The 18772-nt window shown below is 45.5% G+C and overlaps 1 protein-coding gene across 1 annotated transcript in view; it reads left to right on the top strand.

Annotated features, from left to right (window-relative positions):
• The window catches only part of TRAK2 (trafficking kinesin protein 2), an 845826-nt gene that overhangs the window by 632566 nt on the left and 194488 nt on the right, over positions 1-18772 (top strand). The window contains exons 23-24 of the mRNA XM_086955254.1: positions 13153-13250; positions 18287-18339. Coding sequence (XP_086811380.1) covers positions 13153-13250; positions 18287-18339 — 151 coding nt within the window. The remainder of the gene's footprint in view (positions 1-13152; positions 13251-18286; positions 18340-18772) is intronic.

The raw sequence follows: 18772 nt of genomic DNA, 5'->3' as shown, positions 1-18772 counted from the left end.
TGAAGGACAGCAGCGCTTATCACTCAGCTGTCGACTTGGGCTGTTCACATCACAGCTCGTAATTGCAGGAATGTTGTGTACCCTGTAATAGCTCCTTACAGGAAAAGGTAACAGGCAGTGAAACTTCGAAGCAAAAATAATAATCAGGGGAAAAAAAGTACGAAGTATAAGTACAAGAAGGCAGGCAGGCTTGGTAGCAAAGTCGCGCTGTCTAACCAAGAACCTTCCTTCCTACCTCTCCTTTTAACATGGTATCTGGCATCCTCCGTGCGGGTAGGAAAGCGTCCGCTCAGCAAGGTCTCTGGCGTCCTCCGTGCGGGAAGGAAAGCGTCCGCTCGGCAATTCACTACGGCAAGGAATCAGGAAGATTGACAAGCACCCTCCTCTTCCTGGGAGGTGCTTATATGCACGCATCCATTTGCAACCTCCGCATCGCCCTTACCCAGGGCGTTCTGCGAGTTGTAGTGCAGCGGCTGCGGTGATGTCCATTCTTGCAGGGTTGAATGACACCTGAAATCGCTACAATATGTCACAATTGTTTAACGTAATGTCTAGGGTTCAATGCAAAATAAGCCATACTTGCCAGCACATCTGACTGAACGCGTTCCTGTTTCATAGGACTGAGAATGAAGCCCACAGTACTTCGACGTTTCCCTGATCTGGAGTTGGACAGGAGAGGCATCTACTAACATCTCACTTACTTGTCGCTAAAGCCTTTAGCAAAGCACGATGGGAGACTTCTGCCTGCTGCGTGGGCAGACTCGACCACTACATTCTTCACGGTCTCTAGCAGGGAGCTATAATCTGTTATTCTGCGAGAAAAGGACAAACACACTGTTTGGGGTCTATGTTTGAGAAGATCATCAACATCTTCTCTTCAATCGCATTCCCTACAAGGTAGTTTCAAGATGGCTCCCAGACTCTCCTGGTGAAGAGGTGGAGCTTCTCTGAGCTCCTTCTAAATGGGATAGAATTAAACAGGCTCACTGGAAGTGAACAGAGGTCACACGCGCCTGGGAGACCTTGGAAACCCATCCAGATCTTCTGGATCCTCCAGGGTCAGGTGTCCCTCCAATGGGCGATCCACTTCATTGCTGATTTGGTCCAAACATTTATAAAGCCTGAAGTCTGCTCAAGTCTAGGTTCTGAGAATACTGGCCAGTCACTGACTGCACTATCAATCGAGCTCTCTGGGGTGTTTTTGTAGATCACAGGGGCCACAGCAGCTTCAACCTGCATAATAGAGAGCTGGGTACGGCACCCTTATTAGTGCTTGCACAGCTCACTTCCGTCATCGGCCACTGGCACGCCCTTGATGCACTGTGGGGCGTCTGGGCGCTATATGTCCCTCTGTTTCTCAGGGTTCTTGCAGATTGGTGCCGGCTCACCGAGTGATGTTTGCTGCTGCACTCTTCATGTCGGTGTTTCTTACTCCCCGTTTAAGTGTCTGTTAGTCCTTGTTTTAGTGTCTCTCATTCTATCTCAGTATCTCAGCCAAAGCCACTGGTCATGCCTCCCAGTCCATGTATTTCAATGCCCGGATGTCATTGTTTGTGTCTTCTTGACCCAGTGGCAGTGTCTCCCTGTCTCAGTGACAATGGTCCTGGCTCCCAGTCCTGTTGTGTCTCCCTGTTCCAGGTTTAGTGTTTGTGTCTCCCTGTGCCAAAGCCAATGGTCCTGAATCCCTATTCAAGTGTGTGTCAATGTCCCAGTGTGATTGTGTGGTCTTGACCCCGTGGCAGTGTCTCCCTGTCTTAGTGGCAATGCTCCTGTCTCCCTGTTCCGTTTTCAGTGTCTCCTTGTGTCAGTTTCACGAGCTTCCTGTTCCTGTTTCAGTGTTTGTGTCTGTTGTGACCGTGACATTGGTCCCATCTCCTTGTCTCCTCGTCGCTGATGCAGTGTTTGTGTATTATTTGTATTTATTATTACATCTTTAACAGAGTTTAGCATTACGACTGACAAAGGGTACTCATGGTGATAAGCAGAACGCTAGAAAGGTAAAGGCGAGCACGGGCGCCATGTTTTAAGTTACGCAACGTATGCCATTTCCATGTTTTTTGTGTGTTTATGCCTTATGTGTGACACTTTATTGCCTTATGTGTGACACTTTAATGCCTTATGTGTGACACTTTGAGGTACACTTCGCTCCAGGCAGAACATAGAAGTTCTATCCATGCAATTGGATAAATATTAAACATTCATGTAACGGTCCCTGCCTTAAAACATTACTTAGTGCAACTGTTAAAATTTACAAGCTGGTCGAAGGTGTAAATCACAAAAGGCAAACGCAGCTAGAGAGTTATATCATATGCGCTGCTACTCCCCCCACACACCCACCCCCCACAGGCAGGATGGAATTGTAAATTGCTCTGCTGACAATGCAGTTACAAAGTCTTGGCTACATAAATTCCCATTTATTGTCAGGAAAACCATTAAAATCTAGTGCTTTCGTGTACTTGAAATGACCCGAGACTGCCATTCCCATAATGAATTGTCTTTATATGAATGCTCTGGAGTAGGCCATTCAGTTATCAATGAAATAATCTGGCAATTTATTATCAAAAACGATCATTTTATTGGCCTCCGATGGATGAAAGTTGGTGGAGGCCCTGCCATATTTTCGAACCTACGACCTCCTGGGCGGCTCATCACAGCACAGGCCTAGACTGCAAATCTATTGAACGGAATAGCTTCTATTGAACTCTTGTTTAAGTGAATGCAACTGCAATACACTTGTATGACCCAGGCATGTAACAATCCTGCTCTCCCTGAAACCAGCTTATTAACGTGGTTTGTCAGTATTTAATCATAGCTCCTGCACTCTTTAGCTTGATTTCAAAGCATAGCTTCTAAGCGACCTTAAGTAATATCTTACACCAGCCACCGTTCAATTTTGTTCACACAGATGTCATGCAAACAGTAAAATCGTAAATTGACAAAATAGTCTCATAGAGACATTACACTTGTCAGATTCGTGGAACTAGCTAAGGTCACAACAAACACCACTGGTTAGAAAAAATAAGAATGTTCGAAATCACAGCCAACACCATTAGTTTAAAAAAGTTAAAAAATGTTTTATATTATGGAAATTAGAAACACTGTCAGACAATTCCAAGGCATAATTAGAGCACAAGAGGTCAGGTAGGTGCAGCAGTTTGTGCCTGCCGATTTAACCATTGTGATGGTATGCACACTCTCACTTGACTCATGAGGATACATTTATAAATCTCACAGATTGGACCATCTTCTAGGTCCCTCTGGTGGCACCACTTCAATTGATGAGGCCATCTCTTACACATTCTTTCTTCCGTTTGGTCCTGAAGAAGTGCTAGGGATCTCCTCCTGAGACCATCAAGAGCGCGAAACATGTCAACCGAACACATTCCACTTACACACTTACACAGTATCTCACAGCTACTGAGGGCCATTATCAGCCGCTAACCCTTTGGTTTTTAACTCGTGACAGGCGGATCTCTTTCACTAAATCTGCTCACTCCAGATACCCTCTAGTCAATGTTTACTCACCTATCACTGCACGAGCACTACCTCGCGCTCATCATACCGCAGGAAAACAAAAAGATCTCTGACAAAGCGACCCTTTTGGGGGACCCGTAGGGCATTTCAGCGCCAGCCCTATGAGGAGCACCGCCCTATGATGAAGCATGACATCCCTTGGGATGTGTGAGGCCACCAAGTGGTCCTTGATTGGTATTGATTCATTATTTTGGAGCACAGGCACTAGACCTTCATTAAGCTCCGTGTCCCGCTCCTCATTTTTGAATAATTAGAAAAGCCTTATCAATGATCAGAACAGCAATCCGTTGGTTGAAGTCGCTTTGACAGCTTTTTTCACAGGCAAACAGACTGCTGTTTTGATATTGATGAGACTTTTCTATTTATCCCTTGGATATGTCGTGTGCCATACAAAAGCTTTGTATATTATATTTATCATATGCTAATTGTGTTTTTGCTTTGACACTGGGGACACTTTGCACTTTGTCTTGGTGATATTGTTATGTTGCTGGTGTGTTTACGGGACTAAAATATAAAATCTTTTTTTTTTACCTTTTTAAACTCGACCGCCCTGTGAAGGTGGGAGGCGGAATCGCTATTATACACAGAGACACCCTGAGTATTAGAGTCTTAGAACAGGTGATGCTCCCTACTATGGAAGTACTCATCTTTCACTTAAAAATCAACTCTAAAACACAGTGGAAAGGAGCCTTGGTTTATCGTCCACCTGGACCCAATGCTGGCTTTTCCCTAGCTCTCACTGAACTACTAGCCCCCTATCTGAAAGCTAAGGAAAACTTCCTTTTACTTGGAGATTTCAATTTTCATACTGACATTTCTGACCATCAGGATACCAATACATTTCTTTCTGACCTTGCTTTGCTAGGTTTACACCCCAGAAATAGTGGCCCCACTCATTCAGGCGGTCACACATTAGACCTGGTCCTCACTACCCAACCTAACGTTCACTGCCATCCCCCTAAGCATATTAATTGGTCGGACCATAAACGTATTGACTTCTCCATACCTCACCTATCCAACTCCACTAACCGCCCGGCCACCCACTCTATTAAACGTAGGCCATGGCACAAAATCACTCTTCCCAAACTCACTCAAATTTGGGAACAGCCTTCACTTACCAATCTCGATAATATTGACACTGCTCTCTCCATGTTTAACTCTACGCTGATAACAGCTATTGACTCTCTTGCTCCACAGAAAAATGCCAAAAAACCTACTATAGCAAAAAGGGAAATATGGTATACGGAAGCTCTCAAAAGTGAAAAGAAGAAATGTAGAAAAATGGAAAAATTGTGGAGACGTACAGGTAATAGGGAAGACAAGAGATGCTACCTGGAGGCTATGTCCTCCTACTACAAAAATGTCAAAAAAGCTAGGAAAATGAGTCTGGCCACTCAAATCGCAGAAGCAGGTAACTCTACTAGAGAGTTATTTAAAATCGTTCAAACCTTCACTAGTCCTGAAGTATGTGAAAGTCCAGACACCTTCACCCAAGAACTATGCGATGACATATCTCAGTTCTTTGAGGAAAAAATTGAAGCTATATATAAAAAAATCACTACAGTCTCTGACACTCTGGGGACTGAGGCCCTTGAAACTGCTCCACAACTGACTTCTGGTGAAACTCTTCTGGACATCCCCAAAATTACTACTAAGGACCTGACTACTCTCATTAATCAAACTAAATCTGGTTCTCCCTCCGATCTGATACCAGCTAAATTCATCCCTCCGCTAATCGAGATATTAGGTCCTCATATTCAGAACCTACTTAATTTGTCTTTTGCCAAAGGCCAACTTCCATCTGCCTGGAAGGAAGCGGTAGTGAACCCTATTCGCAAAAATTCCACCATGCCCTGGTCTACACTCTCCAACCTTCGCCCGATCTCTCTCCTCCCCTTCATCAGCAAACTGGCAGAGAAGCACGTCAACACCACCCTCTCCAGTTTCATCGAAGCGACAGGGGGCCTGGACCAATCCCAATCTGGATTCAGGCCCAACCACAGCACTGAATCAGCCCTCCTCTCTGTGACAGATCAGATCAAAATGTCACAAGATAGAGGGGGCTCTATGATTCTAGTGCTGTTGGACCTGTCCGCAGCCTTCGATACCGTGTCTCATAACACCCTATTGAACCGGCTGCAGGGAGTAGGAATCGGAGGCGTAGCACTATCTTGGTTGGAGAGTTTCCTGGCCGGGAGATCAAAATCTACCAGCCTGGGCCCCTTTCGTTCCATCTCAAGGGGGCTCACGAAGGGGGTGCCACAGGGCTCATGCCTTAGCCCTACATTGTTTAATGTCTATGTGGCCCCCCTTGCTGAGATTGTGCGGAAATACGGGTTCATACCGGTTTCCTACGCTGATGACACTCAGCTCCTCTACCCTTTTAGCTCCCTTGACCCTAAAATCAAGGGGAATTTTGCTGAGGGTATGAGAGCGGTGTCACACTGGATGGCGAGGAACTGCCTCCAGTGCAATGTAACAAAGACTGAGGTCTTGCTCTTTGGCAAAGCAAGTATCCTCTGGACCCCTGACTGGTGGCCACTCGACCTTGGCCCAGTACCGGTACCCAAAACACACGTTAAAAATCTTGGAGTGAAGTTTGATCAAAAACTGACCATGAAAGAACACACCAACTACATCGCGGGTCTGTGTTTTCACACCATTGGTTTACTCAGACGTGTCTTTCCTTTCCTTCCTGCCACATGCAGAAAGACACTTGTACAGGCCTTGGTAACCAGCCGCCTGGACTACTGTAACGGCCTGCTGACATTAGCCAGTACGGATGCAGTAGGCCGTCTGCAGGTGGTCCAGAATACGGCAGCCAGATTGGTCATGGGTGTACCTGCCAGGACTCCTTCCAAGCCCTTGCTGAAAGAACTGCATTGGCTTCCCATACGACAGCGCATCCACTTTAAGATCTGTTGTACGGTACACAAATGTCTGTATGGAGTAAGCCCCAAATACCTAGCCCAATCTCTTGAACTGTACCAGCCTAGCAGGTCCCTGCGCTCCTGCAACCAAGCCCTGTTAAAACCTCCCATCACAAAGAAGACTAGACAGGGTGACCGTGCTTTCTCCGCTGTTGGTCCTGCCCTTTGGAACAACCTTCCCACTAACCTAAGAACCACCATAAACCACCTGTCCTTCAGAAAGGCATTAAAAACCCTCCTTTTCCAAGAAGCATTTCCATCCACATAAACCTCAGGCTGCTCTACCTAATAACTGTCTTAGCTGGCAAAGCGCGGAGATACCCCTCCGGGATTGATTCCTGCGCTTTATAAGAAATTAAAATAAATGGTGTTTGTTGTTGTTACTGGTGTGTTTACGGGACTAAAATATAAAACTTTTTTTTTACCTTTTTAAACTAATGGTGTTTGTTGTTGTTACTGGTGTGTTTACGGAACTAAAATATAAAACTTTTTTTTTACCTTTTTAAACTAATGGTGTTTGTTGTTGTTACTGGTGTGTTTACGGGACTAACATATAACACTTTTTCTTACCTTTTTAAACTAATGGTGTTTGTTGTGATGTCAAACATTATTATTTTTTCTAATCTGCGGTGTTGGTGAGGTGGAGCCGAGCCGGCGACCAAGATGGCCAGACATCGTTGAAGCTCTCAGAGCGCGGTCTGGGACGCTTTACCCTGGAGTGCAAACTATCCCCTGTGCAGCAGTACTGTACCCAATTTGGGCGGCTGTGGACCCGGGGTGCTGTGGCAGGGAGGTTACAACCGAATCTGGCCATCGTTTTGATGGTCAATGGGTGGCCCTGTACCATGGCCTGAAGCAGACTTCAGAGGCCTCGTGGGGACAGGGCCAACAGGTGAGCCTGAGGGTGGGGTCGTGGTGAGCTGGGTGCCTGGACTTGATGCCTGCCGGAGGCCAGGATTGAGTCGCAGAGACGACTCTGGACCCGGATGGGCACTGCGTCCTCGTCGGAGTTCTGTGGCCTGAAGCACTGACAAGTGCCCCCGGTGTGTGGCCTACTACAGCACTGTGCACTGCTGCTGCCTGATCGGGCATTCAACCTCACCTGATGACCTGTGCGGCTGCCCCTGTAAGCTAACCGCTGCCTGCCTGAGCTGCTCCAGGTGGGGGGGTGGCCCGATTTGGCGGTTTGGTGCTGCGGCTGGGCAAAGATGCAGCCACATTGACTGGTGTTCTTGTAACCCCAGCTCCGCACGATGAGCCTCTACATTTCTGCAAGACCGCGTTATGGCGACCGGTGATGGTCTTGTGGGCAGGGTCGGATTTGGATCACAATTTGGCCCGGGCACTGATGAAAAAAGTGGCCCACGTCCAAGGGGCGTGGCATACATTTAAGGGGCGTGGCCTATAGTTAAGGGGCGTGGCCCACATTCAAGGGGCGTGCCCTTTCATGAAACACAATTTGGTTACTCTTTGAGGTCTAATTTGTAGAGAAATATTTAGTAAATTAAGCCTTTTAAAGCTTACAGAGCAAGTAGCATTGGTAAAGACTAGGAGCACTGCAGGTCTGATAACTGAATACTTTCATGCAGTCTTAACGCCCTGCACAAGGTCGTTAGATACTCTTTCCCAACCAGCTAATCATCACATAAATCATAAATCTAGTACAAAGTCAAGGAGAAAGGGTAAGACTGGAATCTCTGGGAACAGAACATGTAATAACAAAAGTAAGAATTCACAAATGAGGAAAAGGCAGTCTGGGGTGTAAAGAATGCTGAAAAAATGTATCTGTACAATCTAGTCATAAATTTATTTCACAGCCAGCAAGTGATGTCTATATACAAAAAACACAGTTTTATTCACATCTGTTGCTGCCTTCAAAATGGTTCCTACCGGTTCCTTCTTGCTTCAGAGGAAGGGATCGGCTAGCAACACATCGCATTTCTGGGTGCTGGATGTGGCAAGTCAAGTAAACCTTTGAGGAAGACCTACTGCACTGAGTCTAGTGCAGTATTTTCTGGATTCGGTGGGATGACAATTGAGGCACACTCGATGTAGCTTTGAGTACTGCTTTACTCAGCCTACTTTGGTCAGCCCTGTGGAGAGTGGGATGCCAAGGGGATTAAATGGCCCCTCTTGAGTTAGAGCTTGGCAGTGTGGTGCATCTGGTTACCAGAGTAACCAAATAGAAAAGGCAGGGTGAACACTCTGTAGTTCTGTATGGGAGTGTCAGGACTAGGGTGACCAACTGGCATGGGTGCAAATTCAGGATGGGGAGTGTAAAATTCAGAACAAAGGGTTAAAATTCAGAACAAACCTTCTGGACAAAAGGTACGTTTTACAGACCCATCAGAGGAGGTTGCGCATTATTATGTAAGTAAGTAAATAGACAACCATTTAAGCACTAGTCAAAATACGTTTATATCAGGTTGAACCAATCGTGTACTTCACGGTTTTTCAGTATGCACGCAGCTTTGATCAACTGTGCAGGTCTTTTTGTGATATTTCATTTGATAATAATCTGTATATATGGTTACAGCACTGGGTTGTCCAGTCTGATATTTTGTTTACAATTCATGGTTCTGAGCAGGCATGTTTGGTGAGAGAAATGGTCGGGAAGATATGCTTGGATAGTCATTGTGAGATGTAAAGTGGCAAAAATAAGATGCCGCTAATCCAGATCCAAACATATTCAACCATTTGCAAACCTATCCATCATGTATTCTTCCATCCATCATTTCACTCATCCATCCCTCCATCCACCCTTTTACTCATCCACCCATTATCCACCCATTCATCCACTCTTCCACCCATCCATCCATTCACTCATCCATCCATTTACCCTTTCATCCATCCAGCCACCCTTTCACTTACTCATCCATCCACCCAGTCACTCACCCTTAGACACATTCACCCTTTCAGTCATCCACACATCCATCCTCACTTTTTCTCTCCATCCACCCTTTCACCCAGTCCATCTCTTCACTTATCCATCTAGCCATTTGCCCTCTCACCCATCCAGCCATCCTTTCACTTTCTTATCCATCCACCCAGTCACTCATCCTTCCACCTTTTCACCCTTTCAGCCATCCATTCTCCCTTTCTCTCTCCATCGACCCTTTCACTTAGCCATCCATCCTTCCTTCCATCCACCCAACTATCCATCTACTCATCCACTCATACATCCATCCATTGACCATATCACTCATCCATCCTTTCAATCATCCATCCATCTTTTCTCTCATCCATCCTTTCACCCCTTCACTCATCTATCCAATCTTTTGCCCATGTACCCTCCCTTTCACTCACTCATCCATCCTTACGGCCACCCTTTCACACATTTGTTCATCCATTCACACTTTCACTTATCAATTAATCAATCCATCCATCATTTCACTCATCCATCCACCCATTCTCTCTCATCATCCATCCATTCACCCTTTCATTCATCCATTCAGCCTTTCACTGATCCATCCAGCCATCCCTTCACTTTCTCTCTCACCCACCTTTCCACAATAATTGTGAGCTGAGCCTTTGTACGCAGAGTTGCAGACAGAAGAGACTCATCAGGAACCCACCCCTCGCTTTAGTTTCCTAAAGCAAAGGGAGGCGTTCAAGATGCCCCTGCACATAGTCAATCCGAAACCTTGGAAGTCATGAGTCATGCATGATGCACAGTGCCAGGCCCTGAGGTGTCTGTGACATGGTGTTGTTTCCAGGGCTTTAAGTGGGATGACAAAACTGAGGGGTCTCTCCAAAGGGGGTGTTCAATGTAATTATGGGCGTAGCTTAAAACGCCTAAGCTACAAATCTGTGCTTAGCATAGTGTGCCGCCCGACTGGTATTTTGCTGCTTCTGTCATTGCGTTCAGATATATAATACAGCAAGTAATGTTACACCTACAACAAGCCAGAACTATAGGTTTTGTCAATGGTTGTTAGATGCATAAAATAAAAAAGCTGCAACCATGACTTCCTTGAATGTAATATTGAAAATGCATCAGTTCTAAAATGATGACACTGAGAAAGAACTATAACCCTTTTTTTTTTAAATTCTTGCACGGGGAGGGGGGGAGCTAAGGTGAAGATTGTGCGCTTTCAAAACATCACCTGGCCCCCACAGCCAGACCCATTCTTCCTCGCCCACTGTGCCCTGAATGTGAGGGGCTGTGGGCGAGGTGTTAAGACTATCACTGTTTCCCCGGCGGCGTGGGCCCCAGGGGGGCCATGGTGAAAATGGCTCAAAAGGCCTGAGAAACACCTGGCTCCTATGGAGGCCGATTCTTGTAAACAATCACCCCCTCCCCAGCCACCCTCAGCGTGATTGCTTTGCAGGACAGGGGGTGCAGTAGAGGCCACAGCTGATAATCGCTGTATGGCCTGCACAGTGAAGCGCTTTCCTTTCTGTCTCTGTCTCCGTGCTGTGGGCCGTTTTTTTTTCTCCTATTCCCCAGTCGACAGAGAGCAGACAGCAGAGAGCACTCTCTGTGGACAGGGAAAGGGGAGAAAAAAAACGGCCCACAGAGGGCACTGAAACAGCGGCCCTTCGGCCGATTCCCAAATGCCCGCAGTGCCAATCCGCCCCTGCTTGTGGGGGTAGTTGTGCCCCCAGAGATTAGTGCTGCGCTGTGCATTGCCTCCCTTCTGCCTGCTCCTGAGGTCGACTGAGTGCCTGCTTCTTTTACTCCTGTGGCACATATGACTGGATGGTTACCTGCAGCAGACTGGGGCTGCATGCTGGGGGCCTAGTGTCATTTCCGATGCTTGGGCTCCGACATCAGGAGACACTGGCTGGCCCACGGTGAGCTCAACTCTCCCACATGTGTTGTGGGGCCAGTCCCATACTGTGGTATTTCTGATGCACCTTCCTTCTGCAGACTCCAGAGAGCCACCGCTCATTAAGCCTGCCTGTCACCGGCACTGCGAATTACTGCCTTTGCGACTGAGACGCTGCCTAGCTGTCCTCTACCTGGCACTGGCGTTTGGCTCGTGTTGGCCAGACCAGGTCAATCTTAAGTTACTGCAGCAGAGCTTAATACTACTCCTTTGCTGGGAAAGGCGGGTCTGTTACAATGGGATACGGTGACCTCAAATAAAAACAACGTACTTTTGAACCAACCAGGAACCCACTCCGCCAGCATTCACCCTCAGAGTCCACTAGTGTCTCAGATTCTGCAATGGCGGACCCTCCCCTGGATGGTACAGCAGCCATCATGGCCGAGCTGTGTGCCAGCTTCAAGTCTAATGTGGTATATGTGTAAAAGGAAGTAAAATGGACAGTCCTACAAAGCGGGGTGTAGCTCTCTCCAGGCACCACACATTCTCTAAGCCACCAACCATTCTTCTGTTGCCTTGGAATTGAGGGCACTCACAGTTGTGGGCAGTTGGGGGTGGGGAGTGATCATTTGTTATCATCAGAGTGCCAAATGAAGGGGTACTCCAGGGCCACACATTTCCTAACACTTACAAAAACATTGTTAATGCAATAGGGGGTTGAATCAAATATTGTGATCAGAGTAGCATCCTTCCGTCCCTCTGATGAAGTAGCGGCCAAACAAATCACCCTGAGAATCAAAGAGCGCAGGGGAGCACAGACCGTCAACCAAGCCGCCCCATAGAACTTTGAGGTCAGAATTCTGCAGGGTCATTCCCCGTGGTGAAGTAGTAACCAGATCAGTGTATGTAGTCCATGGTAATCGGAGTGACTACATGGTCCATCTGGTGAGTGTCTGTTGGATCATTAGTTGTGTTTCCTGTATCTTCCTCTGTGACACTCCTTTGGGATTGATCTTGTGCCTCTCAGCTCCTCTGCTGCTTCTGCGGGAGCTGTCTGGTCCTTCTGCATCACTCAAGATGTTAGTCTGCTCGGTTCCTTTTTCAACTCCGAAACCTCTGCTTTGACTGAGATGTCAACAGCCATAGTAGGCGAGATGGACTTTCATTTCATATGTTGCTCCAGCCACTTTCACAAAGCAGTCACCTGCTGTGATCTTAAGCTTGGCTGTAACCCACAGTGGGTGTTGGATCTACATGTTGCAAAGTTTCCTATGTACATCAAAGAATGACCTTCTTTGCTGTTGGATTGCCCTGGTAAATCCCGGAATAATCTAGACTTCTGCATTTCCACCGCAAAGCAGTCATTTCTGATGATGATGCCTTGGTTCCATTAATTCAGTAGTTGAGTTATTATTGTGGGGCTCTATTGACATAAGTTAGCCTCTAAAGTAGCAACACTTTTATCCACGTTTGATTCATGCTGTATTGTTCTGGACCTCGTTTTCTTAGACCATTTCTCGAAGTCCAATAGTGTGCTATTGATTACTGTTCAACTGTTCATGTTAATGTTTTTTCAAAATTGAAGAAGGAAATCAATTAGATTTTTGGGAAAAATTAGCAGCTTAGTATGTAGAATGTAGCCATAAAACCAAATCCAATGTTGCGGGTGTGTCGGACCAATAATCTTGATGTTTGTCTGACCAATAATCTTGATGTTTGTGGACCAATAATCTTGATGTGATCTGGTAAAGACTTTGCATAGCATCCATTTAAAAAAAAAAATTGAGGTGTCCCTGTTCTCCCAAATACCAAACACCTCAAGGAGCAAGGTGAGCTTAATGTGACGGGTACAGATATGTAACCTTGTTTTTAAACTATCTATTTTAATTGTTTTGCTACATTGATAAACCGCACAGGCTCCTGGAAGAAGCTCATGCTGAAGAACTCCAAGCCACAGAAGCACGGTGGAAAAACGCACTTGAGGAACTGCAGGCCAAGATGGATCAGAAGATTGGTAAGTCAGATCCGAATCCATGGTACATAATGGCAAATGATCAGATTTGTAATCCCAAAATTCTTACAGTGCTAAATCAGCTAGTGAAAGGAAGCATGCACTCCATCCAGTGAAACCCTCTTTGTCTCGGCAGGGTTCATGAAGTCCATTGTTGACAGCCTCCGAATCGGGAGTCCGATAGGATTAGACCAGTTATGATTGCACAAAAGTTGCAAAACTCCATGGATTTTGATATAAAATATTGTGACTGGTGTGATCTTCTCAGTCTCCTGCTTGTGGACAGTACTTGGCATTTGTATCATTCATTATCATTAGATATAAGTGACAGTGAACTGATCTGAAGTGGAGTTGGTGGTGGTGTTGGAGGTGGAGTGAAGATGGACCTCAGGAAAGCATAGTTCTTAATATTAAGTTCTGATGGGCACAAATTAATAGTAATTCCGCAGTGCAAGCGAATGATGGGGAACTGATTTTTGTATTAATCTTTAAAAAATGGCTAACAATTTGTGGCCGCTATTAACACCTTGGCTGCTGCCCAGATTTATCACCGGTGCTGAGCCCTAATGTTAATGGGTGTGGTCATGACTGAATGGTTCCGTCATGAGCACAGCTCAACCGATGCTCATGACGGAACCATTCCGTCATGAGCACCGAAGGGGTTAAGCAAGATCTCACATATCCATGTCAGGCATTAACGTCTACACAAAGCACAGATAACATAGGTGGTTGCAGTTTACACCTTTAACCAGCCCCCAAGACCGTCCTAACCTTGCTGTCTTACCAGAATGGCAGAAGATGCATCAAATGTAAGCCATCAGAGGGTCTCATTGTGACATGGTTCCGTTGCTAGGAGGGTGCCTCTCCATTGCAACTTGTTCTACCAATAAATTACACAATTACAGAGAATACGGATGGATGGCCGCTCCTTTGGCTTCACGGCTGCTAAACTCAGAAATTCCCATCCACTACTCTTGAGGAGTTCGAATGAACTGTCTTTTTTCAAAAAGGGGCTGAAGTCCCATCTTTTTCCTAGGGCTGTGTGATCTCGTTCTGTTCGTGATGTATCTAGAGTCAAGCGCCAGGATACCCTCTGGGTGACAGTTCGCGCTATAAAAATATGTCTTACATTACATTACATTACATTACACATGGCTTTCCAACCAGTCTTCAACATGCTATTGACTTTTAATACCTTTGTCGTAGTCGTTCTTGAACATGTAACCTAGTATTGAACCAGACCCTTCTCGTATATTTAAATTTTTGGGATTTGCCATTCGAGTCTTCATGTTGCAAGGGAAAAAAAGACTAAGATGAAGAGGTGGTAGGGTTCCAGGCAGGGAGACTAGAGTTGGGCTTATAAAGGGCAGGTTTTAAGCCTATTCCTGAATTTGAGGTACATGAGTATATGGCCACGTGTGACCAGTAGTGAGTGCTACAGTTTGATAGAGTACACTTCTTCTCCTTTCAATGTCTTCCTGCTTTTGTGAATATGGAGAGGTGTGATGCCAGCTGAGGGCAGTGGCTGGTGTGGTTTGTGGACCAGGATATCCTGACCACCGGCAGTAATCAACTTTTCCTCTTCCCAGATTGGCAGTTTTGCCATGCCATCCTCTCATGCCACCCCTCTCTCTGTCACCCCCACCCCCCCAGCTTTCCCCCGCTTTGATGAAGGGTTGCCATACAGCTCCCCTATTCTTCTATGCGATGCTAACCCACCTCAATTGCCCCTCTTAATTGTTGCCCCCTGGCTTGTTGTTCCTGTTTTCAGAACTTTGCACTAACTACTTTGCTCCGGCCAGAGATTGAGGCGGGGGCACCCAAGCTGATGTAGAGACTGCCTTTGGTCGCGGTGTCAAGTGTGCACTGAACACGCGTTTCTTCTATTCAGTCTGCTGATTACCAGCTTTTCTTCAAACCCAGTCTGCTGATTATTATGCACTGGGTATCTTTGTAGTATAATTTCGAAGAGTGCAGCAATGTGGAACTGGCATGACTCAGTTATTATAGCTGGGAGCAGTCTTGTTTGGACGGGGTCCAACCTCCAGGCCAGCTGTAGGACCCTAGATACAGCAAGGGTATCTCTTACATTGAGCAACAGGGTTTCTGCAGTCCCTGGGTCCTGCCAGCAGGCTCAGTGCGGGAAACCCCGGGGAAGCACAGCACTGCCAATGCACTCGGCGGTGTAGGGTACCATCCTTGAACTGCGTGGCATCCTCCCCTTGAACTGGCCCTCCTGCCATGACCAAGAGTGAATGTTACCAACCTAAATTGATTCAAAAGATGACATGTTTGCCATCTAAAGCTGATCTAAAATTGAATGTTCAAGTTATGTTTTTTTTAATCCAATTTGATTGCAAAGTATGGTCATACCTAGAACTAATTACAGAAGTGCTTACCTGACTGGCCTCACAAAATCACATCTTGCCCTCTTGAAGCTGTTCTCTACTCTGCTGCTTGACTTATCTGTAATACCACATCACAACGTTGCTGCCGCTGGTGTCAAGATGCACATACCTGACAGCTTTCATAACCTATTATGCTCTTCACATAAATAATTATAAAAACCTGACACAAAAATTTAGGGCCTCATGTACGTAGCTTTTTTCATGCAGCAAACAGCTCGATTCGCAGAATTGGACGCTTACGACCGGAAAAACACATGTTTCTATCAGCCTGATTCATCATGCGGAATTGCGCTCGCAAAGGGCCAGATTCTGAGAATCTGGCCCTTTGCGAGTGCGATTTTTGCATTTGGGATTCATCATCCCAAATGCAAAAATCGGTAATAGCGTTTTCGCTATTTTGCGAGGAATTACATTTAAAGAATCTCTAATTGAGATTCCTTAAATGCAAATCATCATCCATTTTTAAATAGCGAATTCGCAATTTCGGCCCGCTATTTACCGCGAGGTCAAACCTTGTGGTAAATAGCGAAAACTTAGAAAAATGCTTTTAAAAGCATTTTTCTAAGTTGCATGTTGCACACACACATGTCCTCTGGACATGTGTGTGCGCAACACCTGTTTAAATTTGCATTTAAGGGGTGCTACAGGGTGTCCTTTGGACACCCCTGGCACCCTTTAAATCGCTATCTTATTTGCGATTAGCAAATTGCTAATCGCAAATAAGGAATACTCCCCTTTCATTCCTATGGGCCTTTTGGCCCATAGGAATGAATCGGGAGTTATTCCTTATTTGCGATTAGCAATTTGCTAATCGCAAATAAGGAATATGTAGGAATCACATTTTTTTTTGCGATTCCTACATGAATCCCGTTTTGCGAGCCTGTAATAGCGATTCCTTATGAATCGCTATTATAGACTCGCAAAACGGGTCGTTGATGAATCAGGCTGTATGTTTAAAGGTCCATTTTGCGATTCAGTAACCCATTACTGAATTGCAAAATAGGTTAGCGATTCGGTAGTAGGACATGGAATATTAAGGGTGTCTTCAGGAATTATAAGATCAATATCTGGTGGGGAAGGAAACTGGGGAGCCAGAGAGAAGCTAGTATTGCTGGGAGCTAGACAGTTGCTGGCTCTGCTGTACCCTGACAGGTAACATATACTGTGTATAGGGGTTATATACGCAGACCTATTATACACGTATATGTTTAGAATGTGCATTTGGTTTCCTGCTAACTGGTATCTAACACTATTGATGATTATCTACTCTGTTTGACATGTAAGAATGTATCTATGAGACCACTGCTAACCTGTTCTGCCGCCACCCAATGTAATCAAGCACTGTATTGGGTTTATGTTTAATTGCAAAAGCCTTAAATAAAATAAAAAAGAAGAGTGTAATGCAGATTTCAAGATGGTGAAGTTGAGAGAGTGTGGTAAGGTGAGGTAGAGAGACGTATAATAAGAGAGGAAAAAAGAATGGTGACCTAGAGAGGTGAGTTGGAATAGAGGAGATAAAGATAGAGATGAGAGAGGAGGTAATGATACAAAAAAGAAGCAGAGAAAGAGTGGTGGTGAGAAAGAAGTAAAGTAGTAGAAGGTGAGGTTGTGGAAAGGGAGTTGGAAAGAGAGGTGGAAAGGTAGATAGTTCACCAAACTATAAAAAATTTAAAAGTTAGCTCTTATCGCATTTCAGCCCTAAGTATAAGGTCACTTTAACCTTTGTTTTAGCAGTGAATTTCTGAGTTTTTTTATGTAAGCTAAAATATTATTACCATACCTAACTATAAGGTCACTTTAACCTTTGTTTTTTCAGTGAACTTTTGTGTTTAAAAAAAACAAACATATTCTTAAAATTACCAAAATCCCAACCCCCCCTTGGGAAACCTGCGCCAACCCCCTAGGAAGTGTGCAACCCCTGTGGAGCAGACATCCCATGCTGTTCATGGCTTTTGGCCATTAGCAGTGGCAGTTGGCCACAGAGCTTGCACCCAACCTACTCCAGAGCGGCCAATCTTCAGTCATGTGCAGCCGGAGTAAGCCACAGAGCCTGGACTGTGCCCTGGCCTTGCACCCAACCTACAGCAGAGAATCCAATTTCCACGGTGCACAGTCTTTGGCCATGAGCAGTGGGGCTTGGCTGCAGGTGCCCTGACAACCCATGGCAGAGTGACAAACCCGTCTGGGGTTGGCTGCAGTGCTTGGCTTAAAGGAGAGTCCCTTTGATCAAATTCTTCAAACTGAGCCAAAGTGACTAAAGATGCAGTTCATATAGAGATAGACTGAGACTGACTGTGTCTCTCCTCTGCACCCAAGCCCCCACTGCAGGGGGATGGAGAATTTTGACAATGTAGTCCTTAGTTTGGATTGGGGAAAGAGCTTATCAGGACTGTGTCTGAAGCATCCTAATGTCCTGTACTTCAGTACAGGTAGTGGTGGAGAATAAATGAGGTTGTCCATGTGATTGAACGTCTAGAGACTGCAGGGGCCCTCTTTTAAGAAATTGAAGAGTTTGACACTGCCCCATGTAAAATAGATCTAAATATGTATCAGAATGATTTATCGGTGATCCTCACTAGAGACATTGTTTCAAGTCGGTTGCAATTTTGACATAGTCTGTTTTCTTTGCAGCGGAGTTAAAAGACGATTATGAACATTTGCAGATCTCCTTTAGAGCATACAAGGTTAGTGAGTAAAATCTGAACTGATCTAAGGCAACGAAAAGCAGCACACCCTAAAGCTTCTTAATTCCCTTTGTTCTTTGTGTAGAAAGGGAGCCCAGTCTCCCTCTCAACTTGACTTTAATGTCTTGCACTTCTGTGAAAACCACGGGTCTCCAACCTTTTTATGATGGGATTTACTTCTCAACAGTTACTATCCCCCTGTGATACTCATGGATATTATCACTGTTACAATATGATCACATCCAATAAGAGACCAATGCCGACCCCCCCATATAGGATTATCAGTAATGACTAACCTCTGCAGCCCCAGACTCAAGTCACTCTACTCTTGATGCTTCTGTCATTTGCTTCATTGCTGAGTATTCATGCAGCTAGCAAAAGGAGAAAACACAGACAATTACAAAATTAAAAACATCGGTGCATGTTTACTGAC

The sequence above is a fragment of the Lissotriton vulgaris genome, chromosome 2_1, assembly GCF_964263255.1.
Source record: "Lissotriton vulgaris chromosome 2_1, aLisVul1.2, whole genome shotgun sequence".
NCBI classification, from domain to species: domain Eukaryota; kingdom Metazoa; phylum Chordata; class Amphibia; order Caudata; family Salamandridae; genus Lissotriton; species Lissotriton vulgaris.
This window is presented reverse-complemented; position numbering and strand designations above follow the sequence as displayed.